Source organism: Mytilus galloprovincialis, chromosome 4 (assembly GCF_965363235.1).
Source record: "Mytilus galloprovincialis chromosome 4, xbMytGall1.hap1.1, whole genome shotgun sequence".
Taxonomy (NCBI): Eukaryota; Metazoa; Mollusca; class Bivalvia; order Mytilida; family Mytilidae; genus Mytilus; species Mytilus galloprovincialis.
The window spans coordinates 5,828,433-5,854,409 of NC_134841.1; the positions used below are offsets into that span (position 1 = coordinate 5,828,433).

At 30.6% G+C, this 25,977-nt stretch overlaps 1 protein-coding gene and 1 long non-coding RNA gene across 4 annotated transcripts in view; one reads left to right on the top strand and one right to left on the bottom strand.

Annotated features, from left to right (window-relative positions):
- LOC143071209 (uncharacterized) overlaps positions 1-25,977 on the top strand; it is a 195,278-nt gene that overhangs the window by 25,053 nt on the left and 144,248 nt on the right. The gene's annotated exons all lie outside the window — the stretch shown is intronic.
- On the bottom strand, positions 227-25,872 carry LOC143071202 (uncharacterized). Of its 3 annotated transcripts, none has more exons than XM_076245368.1 (18): positions 25,715-25,872; positions 25,009-25,067; positions 24,499-24,570; positions 23,767-23,898; positions 23,253-23,375; positions 22,813-22,884; positions 20,085-20,215; positions 18,529-18,621; positions 14,460-14,546; positions 10,140-10,244; positions 8,229-8,415; positions 7,087-7,230; positions 6,629-6,714; positions 5,200-5,270; positions 3,255-3,403; positions 2,709-2,838; positions 1,116-1,189; positions 227-434 (listed from the first exon to the last, which is right to left on the bottom strand). In XM_076245368.1, exons 1-18 carry the CDS (start codon positions 25,870-25,872, stop codon positions 430-432), a joined length of 1,878 nt encoding a protein of 625 aa, XP_076101483.1. In that variant the 3' UTR covers positions 227-429. The 3 variants fall into 3 exon arrangements, 2 of the variants coding, with proteins under 2 accessions (XP_076101483.1, XP_076101482.1); XM_076245367.1 differs by having other exon boundaries at positions 6,623-6,714; XR_012976817.1 differs by lacking the exon at positions 2,709-2,838 and having other exon boundaries at positions 6,623-6,714.

Here is a 25,977-nt window from a genome sequence, read left to right on the forward strand (position 1 = left end):
CATGCAATAACTATTCAGTGTTATATTGTGTTGTGTTGTGTTGTGTTGTGTTGTATTTTATATTTTATTATCTTATCATAACACAAATCATCGTAATCATTGTATGAAATTTAAAACACGCAAGGGTCCATATTTGAATTAATAAAGTATTCTATTCTATTCTATTCTATTCTATTCTATTGCATTCTAATCTATAGTCATTATAACCCATACATAACAACTAGAATTAAGAGACAATGAATCAAATATCATTAATGATTCAATGTTTAATCAAAATCTTGCAAAACACAGGGATTGTGCAGAATTTCTGATTTCACAAATGCACTGTATCATATATATGATGTAGTTAATTGAAAATATATGGTTTAGACATTACTATTTTGAACCCAAGGTTAAAAGAAGGTGTGTTGTCATTCAAATAGTAAAACCTCAATCTGAAAATAAAAAAATAAATAAGTAATACTTTGGTGTTTAATTACCTTTTAAAGGCAAACATTGAAGTTTTATATTATCACTGTACATGCCTCATCAGGCTCGCTTAAAGCCACAATTAGATGCATTTAATTAAATCTACATTAACATGATTCATACCGGTATTTCTTTTATTTCTATATAAAAGCAATTCTGTTTTCCATGCTAAAAGTTTGTAAAATAATATTTTGACATTTCGCATACTAGGATACAGAAGAGTTTTATTATTTGACCATGTTTTAGTATTTCATAAACTTTTTAGTTATGCCTGTATTTGTGACTTGGTAAATTTAGTTTGTTTTCCCGTTAGAACTTTTTCAAATTTATCATGTTTGGGTCTGTTATAGGTTTATCTCATTGTTGACAACCATATGGTGACCTTAAAATTCTGTTTCATTGACAATCATGTCACATATTTTTATTGTTATGTAAATTGGAATAATATATTGAATAAGTGGTAGGATTGTTTATTTATGAAGTTAAGCTATAATAAATAGGTTCATTAACGGTCATTAAAGAAAAACAGTAAAAAGGTAGCAAAGGGGTATTACAAAATTAAATGAAAAAGGAAAGACACAATTATGACCAATAGAAAATCTAACAATATCTACAACTTATTTTGTTATTAGTTTGTATCAACTTACCTTTTCTTCTGACTGGCATTTCTGTCTTCTTTTGGGGGGTTTCTTGTATCATTTTTTGAAAATCGATTATACACCTACAATTAAATTTATACGGATTGATACATTGTCTATTCAATTATAAAGTTCAAATAAAAAGGTGACTTTTCAAACATATTTACATGATAAACTATACAAAGACTTAATAAGAATTTTGATCTGTAATATATTACAGTGTAGACTTATCAAAAGCTATTTGATCTGTAACATATTATAGTGTAGACTCATCAAAAGCTATTTGATCTGTAACATATTACAGTGTAGACTCATTAAAAGCTATTTGATCTGTAAAATATTACAGTGTAGACTCATTAAAAGCTATTTGATCTGTAATATATTACAGTGTAAACTCATCAAAAGCTATTTGATCTGTAGGCTATTTGATCTGTAATATATTACAGTGTAGACTCATCAAAAGCTATTTGATCTGTAACATATTACAGTGTAGACTCATCAAAACTATTTGATCTGAAATATATTACAGTGTAGACTCATCAAAACTATTTGATCTGTAATATATTACAGTGTAGACTCATCAAAGGTATTTGATCTGTAATATATTACAGTGTAGACTCATCAAAACTTTTTGATCTGTAACATATTACAATGTAGACTCATCAAAACTATTTGATCTGTAATATATTACAGTGTAGACTCATCAAAAGCTATTGATCTGTAATATATTACAGTGTAGACTCATCAAAAGCTATTTAATCTGTAATATATTACAGTGTAGACTCATTAAAACTATGTGGTCCTAATGCACATAAATTAGTATTTATATTAGAACGCTTTCAGGGCATCTGAAGTAATTCCTGTTTATGTAAGTTTAGAAATACTTGGTCACGATGTATTCATTTATCTATTTTATTTATATTGAACCATACGGTAAAATCTTTCTTTTCCGTTTTATCCATTGGGTTAAACCAGCCTTTATATGTGTTTCTTATGGGAAATTGTTTTATTTTATAATTGAAAAATAAACCAAGATTTTCCTGTTACAATGTATATAAAGTATTTGTTTCCTTATTTTATGATAACTTAATTGGGTAATACGTGTTTTTCATATCTCCGTTTGTTAATGATATTATAAATCAAATACGATTTTGAAAAAAAAAAGATCGTCTCTGACAAAGACTTTGGCGTCAAACAACGAAGATCGATTCTACACAAAACAAAAGAACGATAGAGCAATTTTTGCGACTTTGATAACCAGAGAATGCCTACTCGATTTGAATATTAAAGAAAAAGGTTTAAGAAACATCGATAATTGATGATTTATCAATCCAACTAACTTTAATTAAACGGCTTCCAAAAAGTAAATTCAAAACAAAGTTAAAACTAATTTGGGATTTTTAATTATTTTTGTACAATATCGAAACGTTAATCTATATAGTAACTTTTGTAACTTTATTTTCGAAAAATTGTAGTACTATAGAAAACTAGAAATATGAATCAACGAGAAGGAACACCTACTGCTTTTTTACTGCTTTTTACATTATGATATTTGTTAAGAATACTGATTTATTATAAAAAAAAAATATTTAAAAGATATACGTTGCATGATTCATTTTAAAGACGATTTTTTCTGTTGGTTTCCTCTGATAAGCTTTCTCAATCTTGGTATTAATTTCGGATGGGTATTGTGTCCAATGTGATCCCTTCTCATACTCCCATATAGCACTGACTGTAAAAATATCAAAATTCAACATTCAATTATGAAAATATTGTGTATGTCGTTCATTGTCGTTGCTGTATAAACTCTGAGGTATGACAGTCGATATATAAATGTCATGCTTTCATTATCAGTAGATTTCAATATTTTTGTATTTTATTTTTGCAGGACTAACACAATGTACGATTTACGTGCGCAAGCCAGGCGGTGTTAGAGTAATGAAAAAAAAGTATGATATAAAAAGCATGTTTTAAAATGAGTCAAAAAGAAAGGAACCTGATTTCAGATGTAAACATACTATTTGGAAGCTGCTTTTTCTTATATCATTTCTACATGATTTCTTATTATAAAACAATAATGATTAGTAATATTTTAAATATTTACCATTGCATCACACTGATTAAAAATCAGAACTTTCATTTTCTCACCTGATGTATCGGAGTATATAGGGATAACATAGTCCAATGGATCATCCTCATTTTTTGTGTTCAAATTGTGGTGATTCTGTTGTCCAATAATACTATGATTATTTTGCTTCATGTGTCCTAGTGTGCTCTCATTATTCGTTAAGTTATCGCTGAAAAAGTAAGATGATGGGAAGAAACAGACAGTAACAAAATCTTTCTTAGTATTATTCAGATCACCAACTGCAAAACAGTTTTTGGAGAAAAAAAAAGTTCATGCACAAATCAATTTCTTCAAATATTGAAAATTCGTGTTTTATTCTCATCGGATTTTGTCAAATGTGTTGAATTCTTTTCAATTATATTCATGTGCTATGGTAAAGAAAATTAATCACCGCCTTCATTTATTAAATTTGATTTGGCTCAACGTAATTTGTACGATGTTTTATGGAATTTGATGCGATTGTCATAGAAGTAAGAGGTTTAGCTAGCTTTAAAACCAGGTTCAATCCACCCTTTTCTACATAAGAAAATACCTGTACCAAGCCAGGAATATGACAGTTGTTATCCATTCGTTTGATGTGTTTGAACTTTTGATTTTGCCATTTGATTGGGACTTTCCTTTTTGAATTTTCCTTGGAGTTCAGTATTTTTGTGATTTTACTTTTTATGTTTGAAGTTGGATTCAAAACAAACCGGACATAACTATATAATATAGTTAATTGTTACCTCATTTTGCTATTAATAAGTATTGCAATGTTCATTGTTATTAAATGTAATATCAGTATTCAGTTAAAATATAATCTTAAATCAATCCTAATTCTATCTTATTTTTGAGAAATAGTTTTAGTCAAATGTGACGTCATTTTTGTGTGCTGTTTTAGAATTTCAAATGTGACGTCATTTTGTGTGCCTTTTCACCAGTTCGTATGCGACGTCACTTTTTTCACCCTTTGCGTTGAGGCCTTGACTAAGTCTGGTTTGTCTATTTTTTGTGTTGGTTTATGTAATGTATCCGGGTTTGGTTTTCTGTAATTAGTTAATACTTCAGTTTTATCATGTATATCTTTTATTTTCATTTGATAAAGTTAACTGTTTGCAATAGCATAAATTGTTCTAAATAATAAGGATGTTCTTATCCCAAGCAGAAAACCCTTGCCGTATTTGGCACAAACTTTTTGAACTTTTGATCCTCAGTGCTTTACAATTTTGTACTTGTTTTGACTTTCGAACTTTTATATCTGGGCGTCACTGGTAAGTCTTATATGGACGAGGCGCCCTTCCGGCGTATTGAATTTTAAACCTGTTGCCTTTTGTTAGCTATTATTCATGTGTTTCTTTGTCTAATGTGTTCTCCTATTTATTTGTATTGTAGTCCTGTAATGTTATGTTGTCATTTTAATGCTATATTTAACATTGCCATTAAAGAGGGAGGTTTGGCATGCCACAAAACTAGGTTCAACCCACCATTTTTTCTTTAAAAAATGTCCTGTACCAAGTCAGGAATATGGCCATTGTTATATTATAGTTCGTTTCTGTGTGTGATACATTTTAACGTTGTATTTCCGTTGTGTCGTTTGTTTTCTCTGATATTTGAGTTTGAATTCCCATTACTATAGGACGTGTCACGGTACTTTTCTATCCCAAAGTCATGTATTTGGTTTCGATGTTATATTTGTTATTCTCATCGGATTTTGTCTAATGCTTAGTCCGTTTCTGTGTGTGTTACATTTTAATGTTGTGTCGTTGTTCTCCTGTTATATTTAATGCGTTTCCCTCAGTTTTAGTTTGTTTGCCCGATTTTGTTTTTTGTCCATCGATTTACGAGTTTTGAACAGCAGTATACTACTGTTACCTTTATTTCTTACTTTTTTTTCCTTTTTTTGTTTTAAATGTATCTATTTATCTTCATTAAGACATAGTGTTTGCTATCTATGTAAACTCTGTGACTAGTTAGTTCATTACTTACCACAACCGTACTTCAAAAAGGCCATCATGTCCAATTTTGAATATTCCTTTATTTGTTCCATCCCATCTGACCTTTACAAATTAGAAAGAAAAAACCCATTTTAGTTATGATATAAAAATTCAATTCAACAATTTAATGAAGGTTTCTCGATCGTATATTGAACTGGACGACAATTTATTAACTATATTCATGAACCCCAATAATTTCCATGCAGAACTTGTTCTCGATATAAATTAAAATCAGTGGTAGTCGGGTGCAAAAATATTATGCCTATTTCCCTCTTTTTTGCTTTTTATTTAAATTTGGGATTTCGCTATTTTTTCATATATACTTAATAGAAATATAAAATAAAAACATGGGGTCACCGTTCATTAAGCTCACAATCTGCCTTTGAAAGAAGCATGCCTTTGGGTAAAGGTACTGTTTTTTTGTTGAACTAATAGGAGGTAATATCGCAATAAAAAAAGAACTTAATTACAGAAATCGTTTAAATTTTACAATTGTTAAGTTTAAGTAATGCTCATTGAAAAACATAACTTAATAGAAAATATAGGTCACCGATGAGTTGAAAGAGTTATTAAAATTCTAATGCCAAAAATTATGACATATTTGCACCAAAATGAGACAATTTGGCGCCTTTCGGAATGAAATAAACATTTTAAAAGTCATTTGGACCCAAAACTAATTGGTTTGTTGGTTGAAATTTATTAAGTAACAACTATTAGTGTCTGAAATAGAATTTGTAATGAAAAAATAATGTTTAAATTTTTGCTGATTTTTTTGTACCCTCGAGCCTCCTTAAGTCTTTTGTTATGTTTCTTTATTTTGATTTGTACTCTGTTTGCTTGTCTTTTTGTCTTGTTTTGTTTTTTGCCATGACGTTAATAGTTTGTCTTCAACTTTTGTGTTTGAACATCCCTTTGAAAATTTCTGATTTTTTTTTATGAAAAAATAGTTTCCGTGGGTCAAATCATTTAACGAAATCCGACTTCCATCAAGCTATCTCAGTTTATTTTTCACATGCCAGTGTAGGTCGTAAAAGAGACTGTAAAGGGAGTCAAGCTACGAGATTATAACAATCTCAAATATGATTTTTTTTTTGTTCAATCATTACTGAAAGTGAAATAACAATTCGATTGTAGCAGCTAGTCTAGTTCAATTTTGTTAAAATAAGTAAGGAAACATTAATAATGAATTATTCTCTTGTAAGTGAATAATTCGACTTCGTTAACTCCGTATTCATGTGAACTTCAATTTAACCTATAAGCTAGAGTTGGATAACACATGAATTGTGAGTGTTAAGCTATTTATTTTTGTATCTTCAACAGTAAAACGAACAGAATGTTGTTATATCCCCCTTTAATGCTAAAACACATATGAGTTAATAGTCTCCCGCCAGAACGTAAAGGTTGAATATACTAACACTTACTACAACCTTGCCTTCAATTCTCACTCGAAGTACAGTCCCTAATGAACCTTCACCTCCGTCAAAGTCTTCATATTTCCAATCTTGACCTGTGTGTTATGGAATATCAAACAAATATTGAACATGCGTAGTTGGCTTAAGAACAGCTAAGGCGATTAATCTTAATCACAAAAATAAAATAAAATGTATTTGTTTGATCATGCATATAAAACCTTTCTCTTTAGAGTATTGTATAAATGTGATTTGTATTGTGAATATTATTCCCAGGTTTGAGATGCAGAAAATATAGAAAATGTCGAAATCATAAATCTCCAGTTCTAAAAAATATTTGCCTTGTGTTCCAGACGACGTTTTTCTAAAAAAAATACATGTGTTATGAGCACTGTAGTTGGTATCATTTATTTGCTTTATAATGCAATCCTATATATTTTAGAATTGATATCAGCGAATACTAACTTTACCTCTAACAACTCTACAACCGACTGCAATCATTTCATTGTCAAGTATTCTTTCTTCATTTACAATTCGTATTTGATATCTATCTTTCTGCTCATCATATAGATATGTTAGTCTGTTTCCATGGTCCCATTCTACCCAAATCCAGTCTAATTATCAAAATTTGAAAACAAAACATTTATAATATTAAGAGGAAAAAAGGAGTGTCGAATAATCAATAGCTGAAAATTTACGTTATGAAAACAGTTTAGAAACAGATAAGATTGGATAGTTTATATATACTTTTTCATGTGTTTTGTTTCTGTTATTTTTTTATCTGCAGTCTTTTTTCAGCTTTCGTACCATTAATGATCTTAATATTCTATGTATCAAATGATTAACGTAGTATGATATTTAAGTAAAGAAAAGTTCTCCTGTCATTCAAATCATGGGATATAATTAAAAATGTTAGTTGTGATGACTTAGATCAAATAGAAATAAAATGGTATGTGGGGTATTCATCGATATGATAAATGTCCATACTTAAGCTTAACTGTACCGAGACTAGAGAAAATGTATGTGCAATTACACATAAAATTTTTTGAACCTCTGATTTTGAAAATAAAATAACATTTGTCATGTAGGTGGTTACAAGACATCCATCTGTCAGATATTGACAAAGTTGTTTAGTGTAAATTTAAAACAAAAATATTATTGCAAGCCAACTTGAACTACCTTTTCTGTTTATTTTAAATTCATGTTGATGCTACAATTTGTAGCCAGATGAAGTTACAACTTTGACATTTGCAAGGATGTTATCATGATTCAGTTGCCAGTTATGTAATTATCATGACGATTTACAATACAACTTTATTTTCCTCGATTAAGGTATAACCAAATGTGACTTATCACGCCCTAACATTTTGCCAGGAACAACAGATGAACAGCGCAGGTTAAGAAATGGGTCAGTACTTTTGGTAGTTCCTGAGTTCATAGCTGGGTATATTATGCGGTTTATATTGTATAATACAGATTTTTGAAATGTACTAATGTTTTGTTTGCCTTTTAATCATGTATTCCTATCAGCAATTGTGTTGTCTGCTTTTCTTCGAATGAATAATTATCTTTTGCCGTTTTCGTTTCTTCATCCTCTTTTAACCTGACATACCATTGAAATCTTGTCCAATAACAGTCCCTGGGAGACCCAAATCTTGATCATCATAAGCCCAATCAGGGCCACGTCTTACTCTATCTCCTAGCTGAAGTGTATTACACCTTAATTCCACATAATTCCCTCGCATGTTTTCAAATCTTATTGGGTTGATAAACTCATGAACCATATCTAGACAGTCATCCTGAAAAATATATTTGGTTTTGAATGTTAAACATCATGGATACTGTTATAAAGTTCACCTCTCTTTATTACCGTATCATATGTTACAGTAATTATAATTGACAGATCAGCAACTCTCAAATGTCTGCACGTTCTTAAAAAAACATAATTAAATAGATCAATTGCATTCTGTAGTCTGACCATCAAGCGATGTACTTGTTAATAAATTAGTTATAGAAACTGGATTGTATTATTTCATAGCAAATATATTACAGATACTTAATTATTTTTATGGATACATCGAAAACTTTATTTTCTTTAATGTCATTAAAGTAATAGATCACATTTCTTTATCTCTGTAATAAATGCGACCAGACAATTATTATAATGATAATGGATTTCAATTTTGAAGTGCATAATATGATTCATATGAATATGAAAACATGTTTAATAATAATATTGAATGCTGGTATTCATCCATACATTTCATTTTTAAAAAGCTGAATATATTCATAATTTGGAGGTGAAGCTCAACTTTTTTATCAAGTCAGTTAAGCAAAAACTTTGTAATAGTTTTGTAAAATTTTGGAACACAAAAAGAACAGATACACAGCGTAGTAAATTAGATAATTATTTCAAACTTAAAACTTGTTTTTCGAAAGAAATGTATCTATCTTTAAACAATTTTCAATTGAGAAGTGCCATATGTAAAATTAGAATCAGTGCACATGATCTCAAAATAGAAAGAGACAGGTATAAAACATTATATATAGAAAGAGACAAAAAGCTTTGTAAGAACAATGATAATTGTAATGATTTTATGGTTCTGATCCTGCCCGGAATTAAATGTATATGATTTTTATAGAATGAAGATAATAACTTCTGTCTGAACTTTTTTTTTAATGTTTCATTTTAGTGTATAAAAATGTGTTTCTGTTACAAATCATGATTTATTGTTTTATGTGTACATGTTATGCTGCCCATCAAGGGACCTTGATTGGAATAATAAATATTCTTGTTCTGATTCTTCTTATTCGTATGAATATTGACTAGGTATCTTATGAATATTCAATATTTGCCATTCCATATTATTTGGAACAAGTGACTTTAGGCCTTTGATTACTATCTATTCTTGTATCTTGATATCTATTTTGAATTGTGTTTTTTTTTTACACTTTTTTATGTTTTTATAACAAACTTATTTTTTAAGATAAACAATGGTACACGAACAGAATATCAAAAACACATACTATATTCATAGATATGCGGTCTTGCATGTTGGCATATTTCTATGTATAGTTTAGGGTATGTATGATACTATGGCAATGGATGTCCTCAAATTTAGTCGACTGTATTTGAACTCTGGCTTCGAGAGGAAAAACAACCATGAAATTAAGATTTCTTTGATTTTTGTTATTGTTCATTTTCGTGCACTATGTTTGTTTCATTTGTCAATTCTTAGTATGCATTGATTTCCATAACTGTTTACATTGTATTTTAGGGTAGGAATGATGAAAATAATACACTGTTAACGTCAGTGTAAAATGAAGTTCACATCTAGTCAACCCGTGTAATTCAATCATAAAATGTAATTTATTCATAAATAATATAAATTCGATATAAGTGTATATGAGACATGACCGTAGCGATAGTTAGGATTGAGTGTTTGCTCCAAAAGTTAGGTTTATTTGAATATGTCTCATGGAAATGCCTGTTTCAAAATATAAAAAGTGTGTCGTGTCTTACATGTATATCGTCATAACTTGATCTTTCTTTCATTTTTTTCTTGATGATTTCTCTGCTTTGGTTGTTAAAGTATCTTATTTCTGATGCTATGCTGATTGCCAGTAGCTGTAACAATAGATGACAAGTTGAATATACACAGCAAAATTAAACTAGAGGCTCTTAAGAGCCTGTATCGCTCACCTTGTGCATACATGTATTAAACAAAGAAAACAGATGGATTCATGACAAAATTATGTTTTGATAATGGTGATGTGTTTGTAGATCTTACTTTACTGAACATTCTTGCTGCTTACAATTTTCTCTATCTATAATAAACTTGGCCCTCTAGTTACAAAGGAAAATATTTTGTAAAAATTTACAAAACAATTACCAAAATAATGGAAACTGTTACAAATTGACTTTAAAGGGCAATAACTACTTAAGGGATCAAATGATCCTTTTAGTCATGTTGACTTATTTGTAGATCTTACTTTACTGAACATTATTGCTGTTTACAGTTTATTTCTATCTATAATAGTATTCAAGATAATATCAAAAAACGACAAAATTTCTTTAAAAATTACCAATGGGGGGGGGGGGGGGGGGTGCAGCAACCCAACAACCCAACAACCGGTTGTCCAATTCATCTGAAAATGTCAGGGCAGATATATATTTACTTGATAAACAATTTAACCCCATAAGATTTGCTCTAAATGCTTTGCTGTCAGAGTTATAAGCCAAAATCTTCTTTTTACCACTATGTTCTATTTTTAGCCATGGTGGCCATCGTGGTTGGTTTGCTGGGTCACCGCACACATTTTGTAAACAAAATACCCTAATAATGATTGTGGGCAAATTTGGTTAAATTTGGCTTAGTAGTTCAGAGGAGAAGATCTTTGTAAAAGATTATAAAAAATTACGAAAAAATTGTAAAAGATGACTATAAAGGGCAATAACCCCTTAAGCAAACTGACCATTTTGATCCTGTTGACTTATTTGTAGATCTTACTTTGCTGAACATTATTGCTGTTTACAGTTTATCTCTATCTATAATAGTATTCAAGATAATAACAAAAACGGCAAAATTTCCTTAAAATTATCAATTCAGGGGCAACAACCCAACAACCGATTGTCCATTTCATCTGTAAATTTCAAAACAGATAGATCTTCACATGATAAACAATTTTACCCCATGTCAGATTTGCTTTAAATGCTTTGGTTTCATAGTTATAAGCTAAATTCTACATTTTACCCTATGTTCTATTTTAAGCCATGGCGGCCATCATGGTTGGTTGGCCGGGTCACCGGACAAATTTGTTAAACTAGATACCTCAATGATGATTGTGGTCAAGTTTGGTTTAATTTGGCCCAGTAGTTTCAGCGGAGAAGATTTTGGTAAAAGTTAACGACGACCACGAACGACGGACGCCAAGTGATGAGAAAAGCTCACTTGGCCCTGTAGGCCAGGTGAGCTAAAAAAAAGGGCAACTTTTTTGTGATAGCAATATCATAATTTTAACTCTTTTTGCATGTATAGTAATGGACGTAAATTGAGTAATATTGTTTACGTTTAATTCGATCATTACAAGGCAAGACGGAGTCTGGATTTGCATGATGGGTGATGAATTGTTTTCATATACAGGTTAACAAATAAATTACAATTATGTCCGGTAGCCGCAATTTTCATCATCAAAAACCTAACAAGGACAGCTTGAACAAAATAAGTGTAAAATGAATCAAATAATGTACGAAACTAAACATTGAGGAACTAAAGTTTATAACAGTTTTGACAACTACAGCTAAGACTAAGTAATTACCTGTTTATATTTGCTTAACCTGATCATGCAAAGTTAATTCATATCTTTGCATGATCATTAATAATATTATGCTGATGAAATTTGAAAAGAAATTAGTTTATTTATGTTCGATGAATATCAACCTTTATGTAGTATTTTCTTTTATGTGTCAGCCTGTTATCTTTATTTCACAAGATTAATGACATTTCTCGTATAACGTTGAACGGAGTGTCACTGTCGATTTATTAATTTCGTGTGTAGGAATTTTTGTGGATTGAGGAAAACTAGCATTTTTGTATGCATATAATTTTGTTGTTTTGGCAATGTTTGCATACATTTCTTTAGAAAACTTGTAATTCGTTGAACATTTAAATCCGTGATTTCACTGTGTAAACAAAATCCACGAAAATAGGTAACCAACGAAAAATGTATAAATATGGTTTGCCTATCCTGGAACATCTTTATAGATTACAACATTTCCTTTGGCTTTTTTGTAAGTTAAATGGTGGCTTTCAAATGTCAAAATTTCTCTTTTCGCAACGACGTTATGTGTTTTTGTTTTTGTTTTTTTTAATAAGGTATACAACACTTATTTGTTTCTCATGAATATAATTCTTTTGACAACTGGATTTTATTCTAAAGCCTACAAGACGAAAACGTCAGAACGTCAGCTTTAAACAATACTCTCGTTATACTTAATGGTACATCGCACAGGGCAATATCACAAACAAGTCGTTTTTTTTTTTATCTTATTGTATGTTAGATAAAAAAAAAAAGGACTGTCTGTATAGTCCTAGACAAAAATGTAAACATGCTATATGTAGAAAAAATCCAAAATGGGAAATATTTCTCAAAATAGCAGTTCGGTATTATAGAAAATAAATAGGTATGTCCAATAACCTTAGGTAAGTCAATTATGAATATGAATTTTATTCTAAATATTAAGGATTTTCTTATCCCAGGCAAAGATAACCTTTCACGTATTTTTCACAACTTTTTGTAATTTTGGGTTATCAAGGCTTTTTAACTTCGTACTTTATTTGGCCTTTTTTTTTTTTTTTTTTTTTTTTTTTTTACTTTTTTGGATTCGAACGCCACGTATGAGTCCGTTGTAGACAACAAAACCAAACGCGCGTATGGCGTAAATACAAAATTTAATCCTGTTATGTATGGTGAGTTTATTTGGCATGTCGAAATGAATTATTGTATTATTGTATTGTTTATTTGTGTATGTTTCTGTCTTGAATGTTCTTGCATTTATTTGTATTGTAGTCCTGCCATGTTATTTTGTCCTTTTAGTCTTATATTTAATATTGGTATAAAAGCAGGAGGTTTGGCTAGCCATAAAAACCAGTTTCAACCCACAATTTTCTTTAAATGTCCTGAACCTAGTAAGGAAAATGGAAGTTGTTATCTTATAGTTCGTTTCGGTGTGTGTGTGTGTGTGTGTGTGTGTGTGTGTGTGTGTGTGTTACATTGTGTTATTTTTTGTTGTTGCACTTTATTGTTTCGGTTGTTGCGTTGTTTTCCTCTTATAGTTGTTGTGTTTCCCTCGGTTTTGTTACCCGAATTTGTGTTCTATCTATTTATGAACTTCGAACAGCGGAATACTACTGTTGCCTTTGTTGAACTTTTCTAGATAAAAAGACGTGTTAAAAGTTTGAATAGTAGTTTTTGAGGATCAATCATGATTTGGTTAAAGAAATCAGTAAAATGTGTACTGCTTTTAAACTCCGTCATTTTAAAGTAGCTAGTGAGCTAACTAGTCGTAACTTCATAGGTAGTAAAGACTGAAAATCATATTGTTTCCTTTTTATCAGTTATGGAACTTTATATATAAAATCATTTCAATTATTGCTATGCAAAAACTATGAATGGGTCAATATCTACTTTTTAAACAAACATTTAAACATGTTTTTCCCCGAAAAATATTTCAGAAAGAGAATTATGAATTAAGATAACAATTCACGTTAAGCAGTCGAATTGCTTCAATAATGTCAGAATGTCTCAGTCTTTACTGCATGGTGTATTATAAGCTTGGAAGTCAAAAATACAACTTCATTTGAATCCGTTTTCTCGAGACCTATTTAGAAACTTAGCTTCAGCATGGGTGCAGATATATGCATGCGCTAAGCGCGTTCAGTTAAAAAAGAAAAGAACGCTAACATTGAAAAGTAAATCAAGGGAGGCCAGTTGAAGAACAATTTTGTTGACTAAATCGGTTCAACGAAAATCATTCTGATACAGATAAATGAGTATTGTCATATTATGAAGTTTAGGCATGAAATAAAGCAGAATGGTTTACTTTTTTTAAATTGTTATTTGGATGAAGAGTTGTCTCATTGTCACTCACACCACATCTTCCTATATCTATTAGAAAAATTGACAAAACACAATCGGACATGCTTGTCTGTGAACATGAATTTGACAGGTAATACCGATTTAAGTTGTAAAGTCTAAATAAAAGATTGAAATTTACTTAATTTTTGATATTTTAAAAGTCAGCTTCGTATTCTTGAAATCATATCTAAATTTATAACCGTACCATAACTTGGCTCATCACAGTTAATCTACGAATATCATTGTCTTGTATAATTTTTCCGTTTGTTTTTCTCATAGCCTGTTCCAAAATCTGAAAACATGTTGAAAGATTTAACACGCAATTTCGTGTAAAAAAAAATCTCAACTGGTTAAGGGATAGCAATATACAACCTTTTTGTAAAGTGAGTATGAATCTGCAAAATTGTTGCAAAATTGTTTGCCCTCGTCTACGAATAAATATTTAAGGAATGACTGTAATATTTTTTCTGTCTATGAAGAAATAACATAAAAAATTTGGTGCACACTGAATAACGCGCGTAGCGGGTTATTTAACAGTGTGCACCACATTTTTTATGTTATTTCGAATAGACAGAAAAAATATTACAGTCATTTCTTATAATTTAATTCTAAATTCCATTTTAAACCGTAGAAAACCATGATAAAACGTTGATTACGTCACGGTCACATGACTAAATTATGTCTATGGGCTCATAACAAAATAACGTCAGCCAATCAGAAGACGTGTTACATCCAAAATTAAATTATGAATGATTGGATGTTGATCTGACTGACATAATAATATAAAATTCATTTGAATTTGCATTATTTGAAAACTAGAAATATTTTAATATAATAAGTAAATGTTACGTCTGTAATATAAAATATATGAATTTACTAATAAGAGTGTGATTTTATATTTGGCCGCATGTTTGTAATATATGGTATTGACACCCAACATAGTAGTTAATGCAATTTAAATTTCGAGAATAAGTCAAATAAAATTATCATATATAAGACAATGAGTGCTATATTAATTATCAGAGAACAATTGAAGGTCTTTCCACCTCGATAATAAGAATGAAATTTAAAAAACGATGTTAGAAAATGTCACTCCTTTTTGATGTAATTTGGTTCTTCAAATTGATATAAAAAATAAGATTAATAGGTATATGCAGAAGACTTAATTGTTTTATTATGAACAGAAAATAATTTTTAGCAAAGGTCAAAATCTAGAACGTCAAATTGACCTTTGACCTTGACCTCAATTTCAAGCTCATAGGTCAGTGATCTCAAATCAAAAGACCCCAGGTCAATCATTTGTATGGTTGTGGAGAAATACTGATTTCAAATACATAAGGGGAGAAAACTCCTATGAGGGTTTACCAAAACACATCGACTGAAATAGATTGAAGTTGCGCCTGTTTGTAAACAATAAATTGGCAAACAAATCATATCATTAACTGTAAAAGTTTCTTTTGAATAACGATAACAAGCAAAATTCAAAATTTATAATATAACCTTGACCTTCGACCTTGATCTCAATTTCAAGTTCATTGGTCAGTGAACTCAAAATGGAAGACCAGAGGTCAATTGTTTGTATGGTTGTGGAGAAATACTGATTTGAAATACATAAGGGGAGAAAACTCCTATAAGGATTAACCAAAACACTTTGACCGAAATAGGTTGAAGTTGCGCCTTATTATAAACAGTTATTTGGCCAACACATCATACCATTTACTGTCACAGTTTCCGTGGAATAACGATAACAAGCAAAATTCAAAATTTAGAACATGACCTTGACCTTTGACCTTGACCTCAATTTCCTTCAAATGGACCAAGGACTTCATATCAAAAGACCGTAGTCCTCTACGACTTATAACGTATGAATTTATCCAACAAATCTTAAATTTTCAAAGGGAAATAACTCCCATAAGATGTCTTCCGATCATTCAAGTCAAAATAAACCAAATCATTCTCAAGAGTAGACAAACAATTTGGTGAAAACAGTTTGCTAAAATCTTTTACGATTTTAGAGATATAGCGATAACAAGAAAAAGGGGACGCGGGGAGATAACTCCTATAAGAATAAGTGTTCGGTCACACAAGGTGAGTTTTGAAACCCCCATTACTGTACAACATCATTTGCCAAAAAATCCATTCGATATGTTGTAAGACAAAAAAGCATCTCAGACGGCAGAAGAAAACAAAAATAATAATCAGAAGAAAGACAAAAGGTTTTTCCACGAAAAGTGGAAAGACCTAATAACACGACACACACATCTTTTTGTAGTGACATTTGACATGGTTATTTCATAACAGCCAACAATTTTACAAAAGAGGTTTCAGATTTTCGAAAGAAGGGTTTCAATTTTAACATTGAAAGCCGTTTATTCAATACGTCATTGTAACCAGCGACACTCTTGTATGTAACTGTGTATGGCATAGTCTCGAGTGGCCCTTTGCATGATATAAGTCGATAGGACATGCGCTGGAATATGCCACTGTTTCAAGCTAGAAAATATGCGAAAACATAAACTCATCTTATCAGATGCCAGGATTAAATTTTGTATTTACGCCAGACGCGCGTTTCGTCTTCACACGACTCATCAGTGACGCTCGAAGAAAACAAATTAAAAGCCTAAATAAAGTACGAAGTTAAAGAGCATTGAGGACCAAAATTCCTAAAATGTTTGCCAAATACAGATAAGAAAATCTATTCGCGAGGTAGAAAAGCCTTAGCATTTCAAAAACTCTAAAGTTTTGTAAACATTTAATTTATAAATATGACCACAACAAGAATAATTCATGTCAGCACAGGAGTACTGACTACTGGGCTGGTGATACCCTCGGGGAATAAAAACTCCACCAGAAATGACATGGACCAAGTGGTTGTAAATTAGCTCATCATAGATACCAGGATTAAGTTTTGTATTTACGCCAGCACGCGTTTAAATATTCGTCTTCACAAGACAAAAGGTCGGGAAAACTGTGTTCTTATTAAACAAAATGTGATAATAATGTTATATAGACCTGAACGTAATGTTGAAAGATAAAGATTGCTTATTTTGATCCCCCATACGAAGTCCCTGTATAAAGCAAAAAAATGAATTGAGATATATATTTTTTGGAGAAAAAATAGAATAAATTGGAATTATCTTTTATCAATAATCAATAAACTAAAAAGTTTCTTATCTCAGGCATAGATTACCTTAGCCGTATTTTGCACAACTTTTGGAATTTTGGATCCTCAATGCTCTTCAACATTGTACTTGTTTGGCTTTGTAAATATTTTGATACGAGCGTCACTGATGAGTCTTATGTAGACGAAACGCGCGTCTGGCGTACTAAATTATAATCCTGGTACCTTTGATAACCATTTACATCACTCGGTCGATGCCAATGCTGGTGGACGTTTCTTCCCCGAGGGTATCACCAGGCGAGTAGTTAACACATCGTACTTCGGTGTTGACATGAATATCAATAATGTGGTCATTTTTATTAATTTCCTGTTTACAAAACTTTGATTTTTTTGGAAAAACTAAGGCTTTTCTTATCCCAGGCATAGATTACCTAAGCCTTACCTTACTCAATGCTCTTCAACTTTGTACTTGTTTGTCTTCATAAATATTTTGATATGAGCGTCATTGATGAGTCTTATGTAGACGAAACGGGCGTCCTGCTAACTAAATTATAATCCTGGTACCTTTGATAACTATTAGCATTACGTTCTAGAATGTATACGGTGTATATTCACTAAATTATTCAAAGTTTGGTGACTTGATTCATAACACATAAACTAAATACATATTAAAGTTAAAATACCAATGTTACAGTTAGACTGCTTTATAAATTGACTCACATCTAAAAATTAACAACATTGACTGGTAAATTAATGAAACAATTAAATAAATCCTTGAATTCTTGTTCTTTTACTTTTAACACATGAAGTTAATGTAATATTTAGAGCTTGCCATGCAATATAGTATAGTGTTTTCATTTCTAACGTTACGAATTTTCGTCTTTTGAGGAACACTGCTGTTTCGTTAATTTTTGTTTTTGTTTATTTGACAAGACTTACTTTCAGAAATGTATTGATAATTTAACTTCGTCGTTCACAGATAACAACGAAATCTACAAAAATCAGTATTGGACTTATGATAACGAATTCACAGTAAACATCTGATAGTGTTGAAGACATTTTGTCGACCTGTGAATACTTTAAGGTATTGTTTGTCGGATTAACGTATACAACATATTTTAAAATATGTAACAAGAGTGAATAATATACAAACGATGTTACGCTGGTCTCCTCCGACAGGTACATAGAATATCTTTGTACTTGTGGAAGCTATTATGTCCATAAGACCATTGATGTTTGGTTTTACCTAAAAAAATGTATAAAATCAATCAATAAATAAAACGATTAAGCTAAAGACTACCAAAACTTATATATCCTTCATTAAAGCTCTTAGTAATAGTCTACTGTCACACAATAATTAAAGTTGAGATCAGGTTTAAAACAGGTCCATATGACCAGTGTGTTAAGATTTTAAAGACTTTTAATGACAAAATTCCCCAAAATGTTATCATTCTTACAGATCTTGTTTTTTTGTGATACTTGCTGATATCAGCCTCTTCAGTCATAAATGCAGAAAAGAAAATATCATATATAGAAAAAATGTTCCTGATCACCTTTTTTGATGCAAAAGTTTTCTCTTTATTTTTACCTTAAGCGTCAAAATCTCCTGTGAGGAGTCGATGGCTTCTATCATTAAAGTTCACTTATTCATAGATTTTGGTTTGGTGATAAAGTTTGTAGTTTGTTGTGTTTATTATCGAGGATACTTTAACGAGTACAATTTGGAAGGCAAGAGCGATACACCCTCAGCATGAGTCAATTATAATTTCGGATGATTGGCAAATGAATTATGATTCTTATCCGTGTGTTATCCTGCTCCACATAAGAGTGAACAGTTTCTGTCTACATATCAAAGTTCTCAACATAGCAGCATAAACCACAAACGAATAAAGACAATTAAAAGGAATTAGTTCTTGTAAAAGTTAATTGACGATAGCAGCCAAAATTACTTATTTGAAGATATTTACTTTTTGGGATAATTATTTTTTTTTTTTGGCAGTACAATTTTATATCCTTTTCTAGATTATATTCAAAATGGTTATCTGTAGATAGTTAAGAGTTAGATATACCTGAATATATACATATAATTCTACTTATATGTTGCAAGTGAAAACCGATTTAAGATTTCCTAGTGATTACTCACTGGTTACCCTTTAAGAACACCACATAAACACGTAGCATATTACTCTCAATCTTATCTATCTTTTATTCTTTTTGAAATTTACACGAGAAACTGTATCTTGACCATAAACAACAGACTTAATATTTGTATTAAGTTTAAAAGATTTATTACAAATTTTGTAATTTATAATATATTTGAAAAAATGAAAAAAAAAATATAAGCATTATTTACTGTTTTAATGAAAAGAAAATGGTATTTCAGCCCAAAAGACATTATAGATATGCTCAATTTTGATTAAAAAAAATAAACCCAATTTCGTACACATGAGCTAGCTGAATAATATTCAAACATCAACTATAAATAGCGGAAAAAGAGAAGACAAATCATACGTTTTGCAATAATTTATATATATAGATAGCACCGTTTGTTTTCCTTTTTGAATGGTTTTACATAAGTCATTTTTGAGCCGTTTATAATCAGTTCGGTGTGAGTTAAGGTTCCGTTTTTGACTTGTAATTGTAAACTTTTAATATTTCGTGACTAAGATAGAGGGCTGTCTCATAACATATTTTCTTATTAATACGTACTCGTAAAGGTTGGAAGGAAATCGTATCATCATCATCATCATCTTCTGGGAGCATATATTGTCCTGATGATCCGTTTGTAAAAATAATCATATGCGCCTGTATTGCTGTATCCTTGGAGTAGCCTAATCTACCTTTTGGCGAACGAAAGATATAAATGTGTCATTTGGTTAAATCTGTACTCGTGTAAAAACAAAGATATGTGAGTTTAAACAAATCATGATTTCACATATAGGCATTGAATTATTCGTCGAGTTCAACTACAAATGATTAATATATGGTTTTGTAAGTTAATTTTGTTTTAACCTCCTAAAAATATGGATGGTTTATTAACTTATTTTATAGCTTACATTTCAAGCCTAACTTGTGAAAAAAGAATCTAACGCCAATGATTGAATCGTGTATGGTGTTAAAATTAGATGAAAAAAACAGTGTTTTTTGTTGGTTTGATTCAAAGGATATATTGAGTTGTTAGATTATATGTTCGTAAGTCACATATTTGTGAATTAGTTTGTTGTAGAGTTGAATGATATTTTTTTTCATTTAAGTTCCTTTTGTTTTTAACCTCCTCAATGCTTTATACTTGTCTTTCCTAACAGAAGAGTGATACCCCTGGTTGTGCATTTTCAGTTCCTGATTGTAACATCAGATTTAATCTTATAATTTGTTTTACTTCCTCTGTATGCATGCTTAACATGAGACGTCTACACTGTCATTTCATCTAGTTTTTTTTTACCATTTTATTAAATGTGTTTCATCTCCAAATTGACAATCTTCATTGATATTTTTTTGCCAATGGTAATCAGCAGGGTTAAAGAATATCCGTTTGTCTGCCGCCTGCTAGTCAAATGCGTTTTTGTGTTAAAATATAACATTTCACTTTTTTGGGGCTTTTGGAAAATGTTTTTAGTGCTGTATTTAGACCCCTTTGCCAAATTTTTTTTTGACATGCACACGTACAAAAATTGCGGTTTTTATCCACCGTATTCATATGTTTAAACGTTGTTTTCAATTTAGACTTGTTTATATTTATGTTTTTCGCTTACAGAACATTGTCCTTCGGGTTTCTGTGATCCGTTAATCCTATTGTTGTTTCTTTAGAATTCGAGAGTCTTTCCTAAATTGAGATAAATTATATGGCCTTCTAAAAACCGTTTCGATTTCTAACATTACTGAAGAGACATTAATGGTGTACCATATTTTTGCACCTTTTGTTTATGGTATACCATCTTTTCTGCAAGTTTATTATTTTCTGTATGGTATTGAAATGATAATTAAGATCCATTTTGTAACATCTGGTGTGTTGATCCGTTAATTTGGCAATCACCAATGGCAGTCAGCAGGGTTTAAGAACATTCGTTATTAGACCTTCTAGTCATATTAAGTTTACAGCAGATTCCAACGAGTATGAATCTACAGGTAGATTCTTTGGCTAGCTTCCTTGCTAGCTCAACCGTCGAATGATTATTACCTTAAAATTAGTAGAAGCATAGCACTAATTCGTCATCCAATGAAAACACTCATATCAATGGCCTATTTAAATGATAATGTATGTTTCATACAAACAGGTTTACCTCAACAACTTTGCAAATTGAATTTTATTTCTTGTAGTCTTTGATTGAATTAAAAAAATCTTTGTATTACAATAAATTAGAAGCGGAGTTACGGTTTATGTTTTGTTTAAAGATGATAATATTTAGTGTTGATTCAATGCTAAACAAATAGAAATTTTATAGAAAATCCACATCATTTCCCCTTGTACTCTCATAGTTGGCAATATGGTACTTGATAGATGGAGGATTATTGCAAGAAGTGCTAGCAATGATGTCCTAAAAAACAATTTTAGAAATTTAGATATTGGTTTAAACAAATATATATAAATATGGACCAATTCAAGTACACCTTCTAGGGTGCGCTCGACTCTCGTGACTTAGCACGATTTTGTTTAATTAAAGATTGTAATAGGACTTTTTGTAAACTTTAAACGCTAGCACATCATAGAAAATTAAGAGAGTAATCTATGCTTAAAATTTTATAACAAAAATATATGTGAGTTTTGTACAAAACTCTTGTTTTTTGCCACACAAGCCCGTTAAACTTTAAAAATGCAATGAAACTATAAATAATAATGCTTGCTTGAAGTTTCCCCTTCGTATATGTACAAAATGGTCCATCTCTATTATTCATTATCTTTGCTGTTTTTATACTATTGCAGTTTGAAAAATTCGTAATTCAAAGGCAACAGAAGGATATTTACGCCGTGATTGTACCATGTAAAGTATATACACATAACTGTATTTATAAATGAACTGAGTAATTGATTGAAATAAAATTGGCAATTCAAACACACCTATAACATGCTTGTGAATCAATAAATTTTAAATTTAGATTGAAAACTTATTTTAACACTGACTTTTACAACGTTTATATTCTGTCACTAGTTCTGATTGGTTCTCTGTTTAACTATTGACTCCACCCAAAAGGCTTGTTTACCTTACCTAATAATGATTTCATGGTTGAGCTAGCAAGGAAGCTAACCAAAGAATCTACATATAGCTTCATACGCGTTGGAATCTGCTGTAATATACTATTTCGTTTTCTTTTTGGAATTGTGTTTGTCTTGTATTTACACCCCTCTACAAAAGAATTTATTTTGCATGCTCATGTATAAAAATTGCGGTTGAAACGCTTTCTTTAATTTAGACTTGTTTATTAATATGTTTGTACATACATGATACTACACCAGCTAAACCCATAAGGAGTCCTCCAATGACAGGAGCATCTCCATCTGGTGTTAGTTTTCCTATTAATGAATAAGTAATAAATCTATATTGAAAAAAAAATCATTTGGCAAACCCTATTACTACTGTTTCTAAAATACACTTTTTACCTTTTTTAACGAATAAAAAATGCAAATATTATGATTATTTTTAACTTAACTATTTCATTTAAACTAGAGTTACAGTTGCGTCTGCCTCAGTTCTCATGTTACAACTAGAAATTGACAATCAGGGTCAGTTAAAAAAACATAAGATGACATCAGCTTCCATATTGTCAATGTTCCTTTTCAGTTTTTAAAATCGTTACTATCAGAGTACACACATAAAAAAAATTGTAACGAGGTATATGTTTGACATTTACGCTCATCCAACCTGCTTATTTTGACATTACCTATTAATTCTATAATAAGGTCATAATCATTAGTTGCCTCTTGAATAAGCCTGGTTTGTCTTCCAAAGGTTGCAAGACCAATTCCATTATCCATTTCAGTACATTCACTTTGTTGCTTGATACCTACAAAATAGTCTCCATCCAAGTTACAATTTGTAGAAGAAATATTTGTTCCTCACTATTAATTGATTAAATAAGTTTCAGAAACGAAGCAAATTCAAGTCGAATTTCAAATTAACTGAAATATAAGCTATACCATTATTTGAAAAGTTTCGGAAACTGTGCTTTTCTTTCACCAAAAAGATCTAAAAGTAAACCATTATAGGTCAAAGTACGGTCTTCAACACGGAGCCTTGGCTCACACCAAACATCAAGTTTACTAGGTTTAAAACACTCTTCTACTATATGTTAAGTAATACAAAATATATTTTATAAAGGAACGATCATAAACATGAACGTAAAAACTGAGTAATTTGCCTGCTGATACAAAATAAAATACTTTTCGTACACTTACCATACACGTACTGTAATGCGGCTGACTTCAATCTTTGGAAATATCCTGCCATACGTTTTGATGTATCTAACACAAGGATGACATCTTGCGATCCTCCAAGTTTTACTGCTCCTGATATCACTCTAGCTGAGGCTGAAAACAATAGTATTGATACAAGTTATTTAATCAAGTCTTAGATTAGACCGTTGGTTTTCCCGTAATTTTTGGGGGCCTTTATAGCTTGCTGTTCGGTGTGAACCAAAGCTCTGCGCTGAAGGCCGTACTTTGACCTATAATGGTTTACTTTTATACATTGTTACTTGGATTGAGAGTTGTCTCATTGATACTCATACCACATCTTCCTATATCTATATTAAAGTTAAATATTGGCCTTTTCAAACAACTTAGTTATTTGTGATTACCACCGGTGAGTCTTTTGCAGGCGATACAACTGTCAGACGTACTAAATTGCAATCCTGGTATTTATGATGACAGAGAAATACAAATAATTATTTGTCTTAAGTCAAAAACATCTTCCTTGTGAGCGACTGATTTTTTTCCCCCATTTGCATTCAAATGTTGACGAGAAGATGACCATATGATTAAATAAAATAGTTTGGGCTATAATGTTTAACTTTTACATATTATGACTTGGATGGAGTGTTGCCTCATACCACATATCATTATGCCTAGAAGTTGATGAACAATAAATGAAGCAATTTTGTATGAGATTTATAAAATGTAGATACTTACCATGAGCTTTCATCTGATCGGTATACTGTAGCCATTCTCTTATTGTCCGCGGTTGATCAACATCAAGAAGTTCTAAAAAATATTAGAATTATCATTATTACTATTTTATCAATTTCTATATTCTTGAATCATTGAAATTTGACACGTCTTATACGGCTAGTCATTCCCTAGCGCGAAAACAATCAAGCAAGCAGCTGTTTTTGAATATAGGATCATTTAGCGGTGATCTTTTCTAGTTTAAAATAAAAACAATTCATCCTAATTTAATGTTCACTATGAAATACTACTAGTATTCATCCAATTTCAATCGTCGTGAAATATCCTTTTTGGATGTTAAACACCAAAAATCATTCTTGTGTATTTTAATCATTAGAGATTTAAAGAACAATTGAATTCACATTATCATTATCAATTTCACTATTTCGTCATTCTTTACTCTATGTATTATACATATCAAAATTTGACTTTTCGTATACATAAGATAGGTACTACTCTGTACATTTAACATACTACAAACACAATTATCTTCCTCTTGCGATCTTCTTCTCCGTCGTCTTGGTGTTCTAAACCTAAATACATCAAAATAAGCATATGTACATTTATAAGGACTTTTATCAATTTTACTATCAATATTATGGACTTTAAATGATATAATAGTTATTATTATAATTTACACTAAGTGACATCAAAATTAAAATATTGTGTTTAGTTTTTATTCCGTTCTCACACATACTCAGATTTACAAAATGTTGTTATGCACTAGAGTTAAGACAATCCAAATGTATTTAGAAATTATTGTCTGCACAGCTAATAATTTGAATCAAATGAATTTATCTTTTCTAACTATAAAAACAGTCGTTAAACACAAATGTAGAGTAAAAAAGTGGACCATAATATTTTTTTCTCTCTAAAGTCAGACATAAATCATCAATTGAATACGAGATTAAGTTATTATTCAATCTGCGTAGATGTTTCTAGACGGTGTCTAACAAATCTGACAAGGAGATATATATAGACTCCACCTGTTTTATGTAAATAACGTATCAGAACTTTTTTTCAGAAATGTTTATGATAACATGTGCTGGCCCAACATGTAATTTATTGATGTAAAATAAGTTGGTACAGGTCCAGACACTGATAAAGTCAAATCCGTTGTTTTATCTAAAACTTGCCGACCCATATTATAATTTATGGGTATGTGTCATATAGTACTAACCTTTCTTGTGTGAAAAGTAACATTTCTCTTTGTTTAATATTTGGCGGAATGAATTCTTCTTTCTCAACCTCCATACAAAGAATGTTATTAATAGCTGTTCCTTCGAAACACTCATGTTTACTGTGATAACTTACACGGTTGTCATGTGGTAATTCCATAGAATTACTTTTATACCCGTTGTCCCTTATCTTTTTCCTGGTTGGAATAACTTGTTTAATCTGTTTTACGCCATCATCCTTATGATATGAACTTTCAGTTGAACG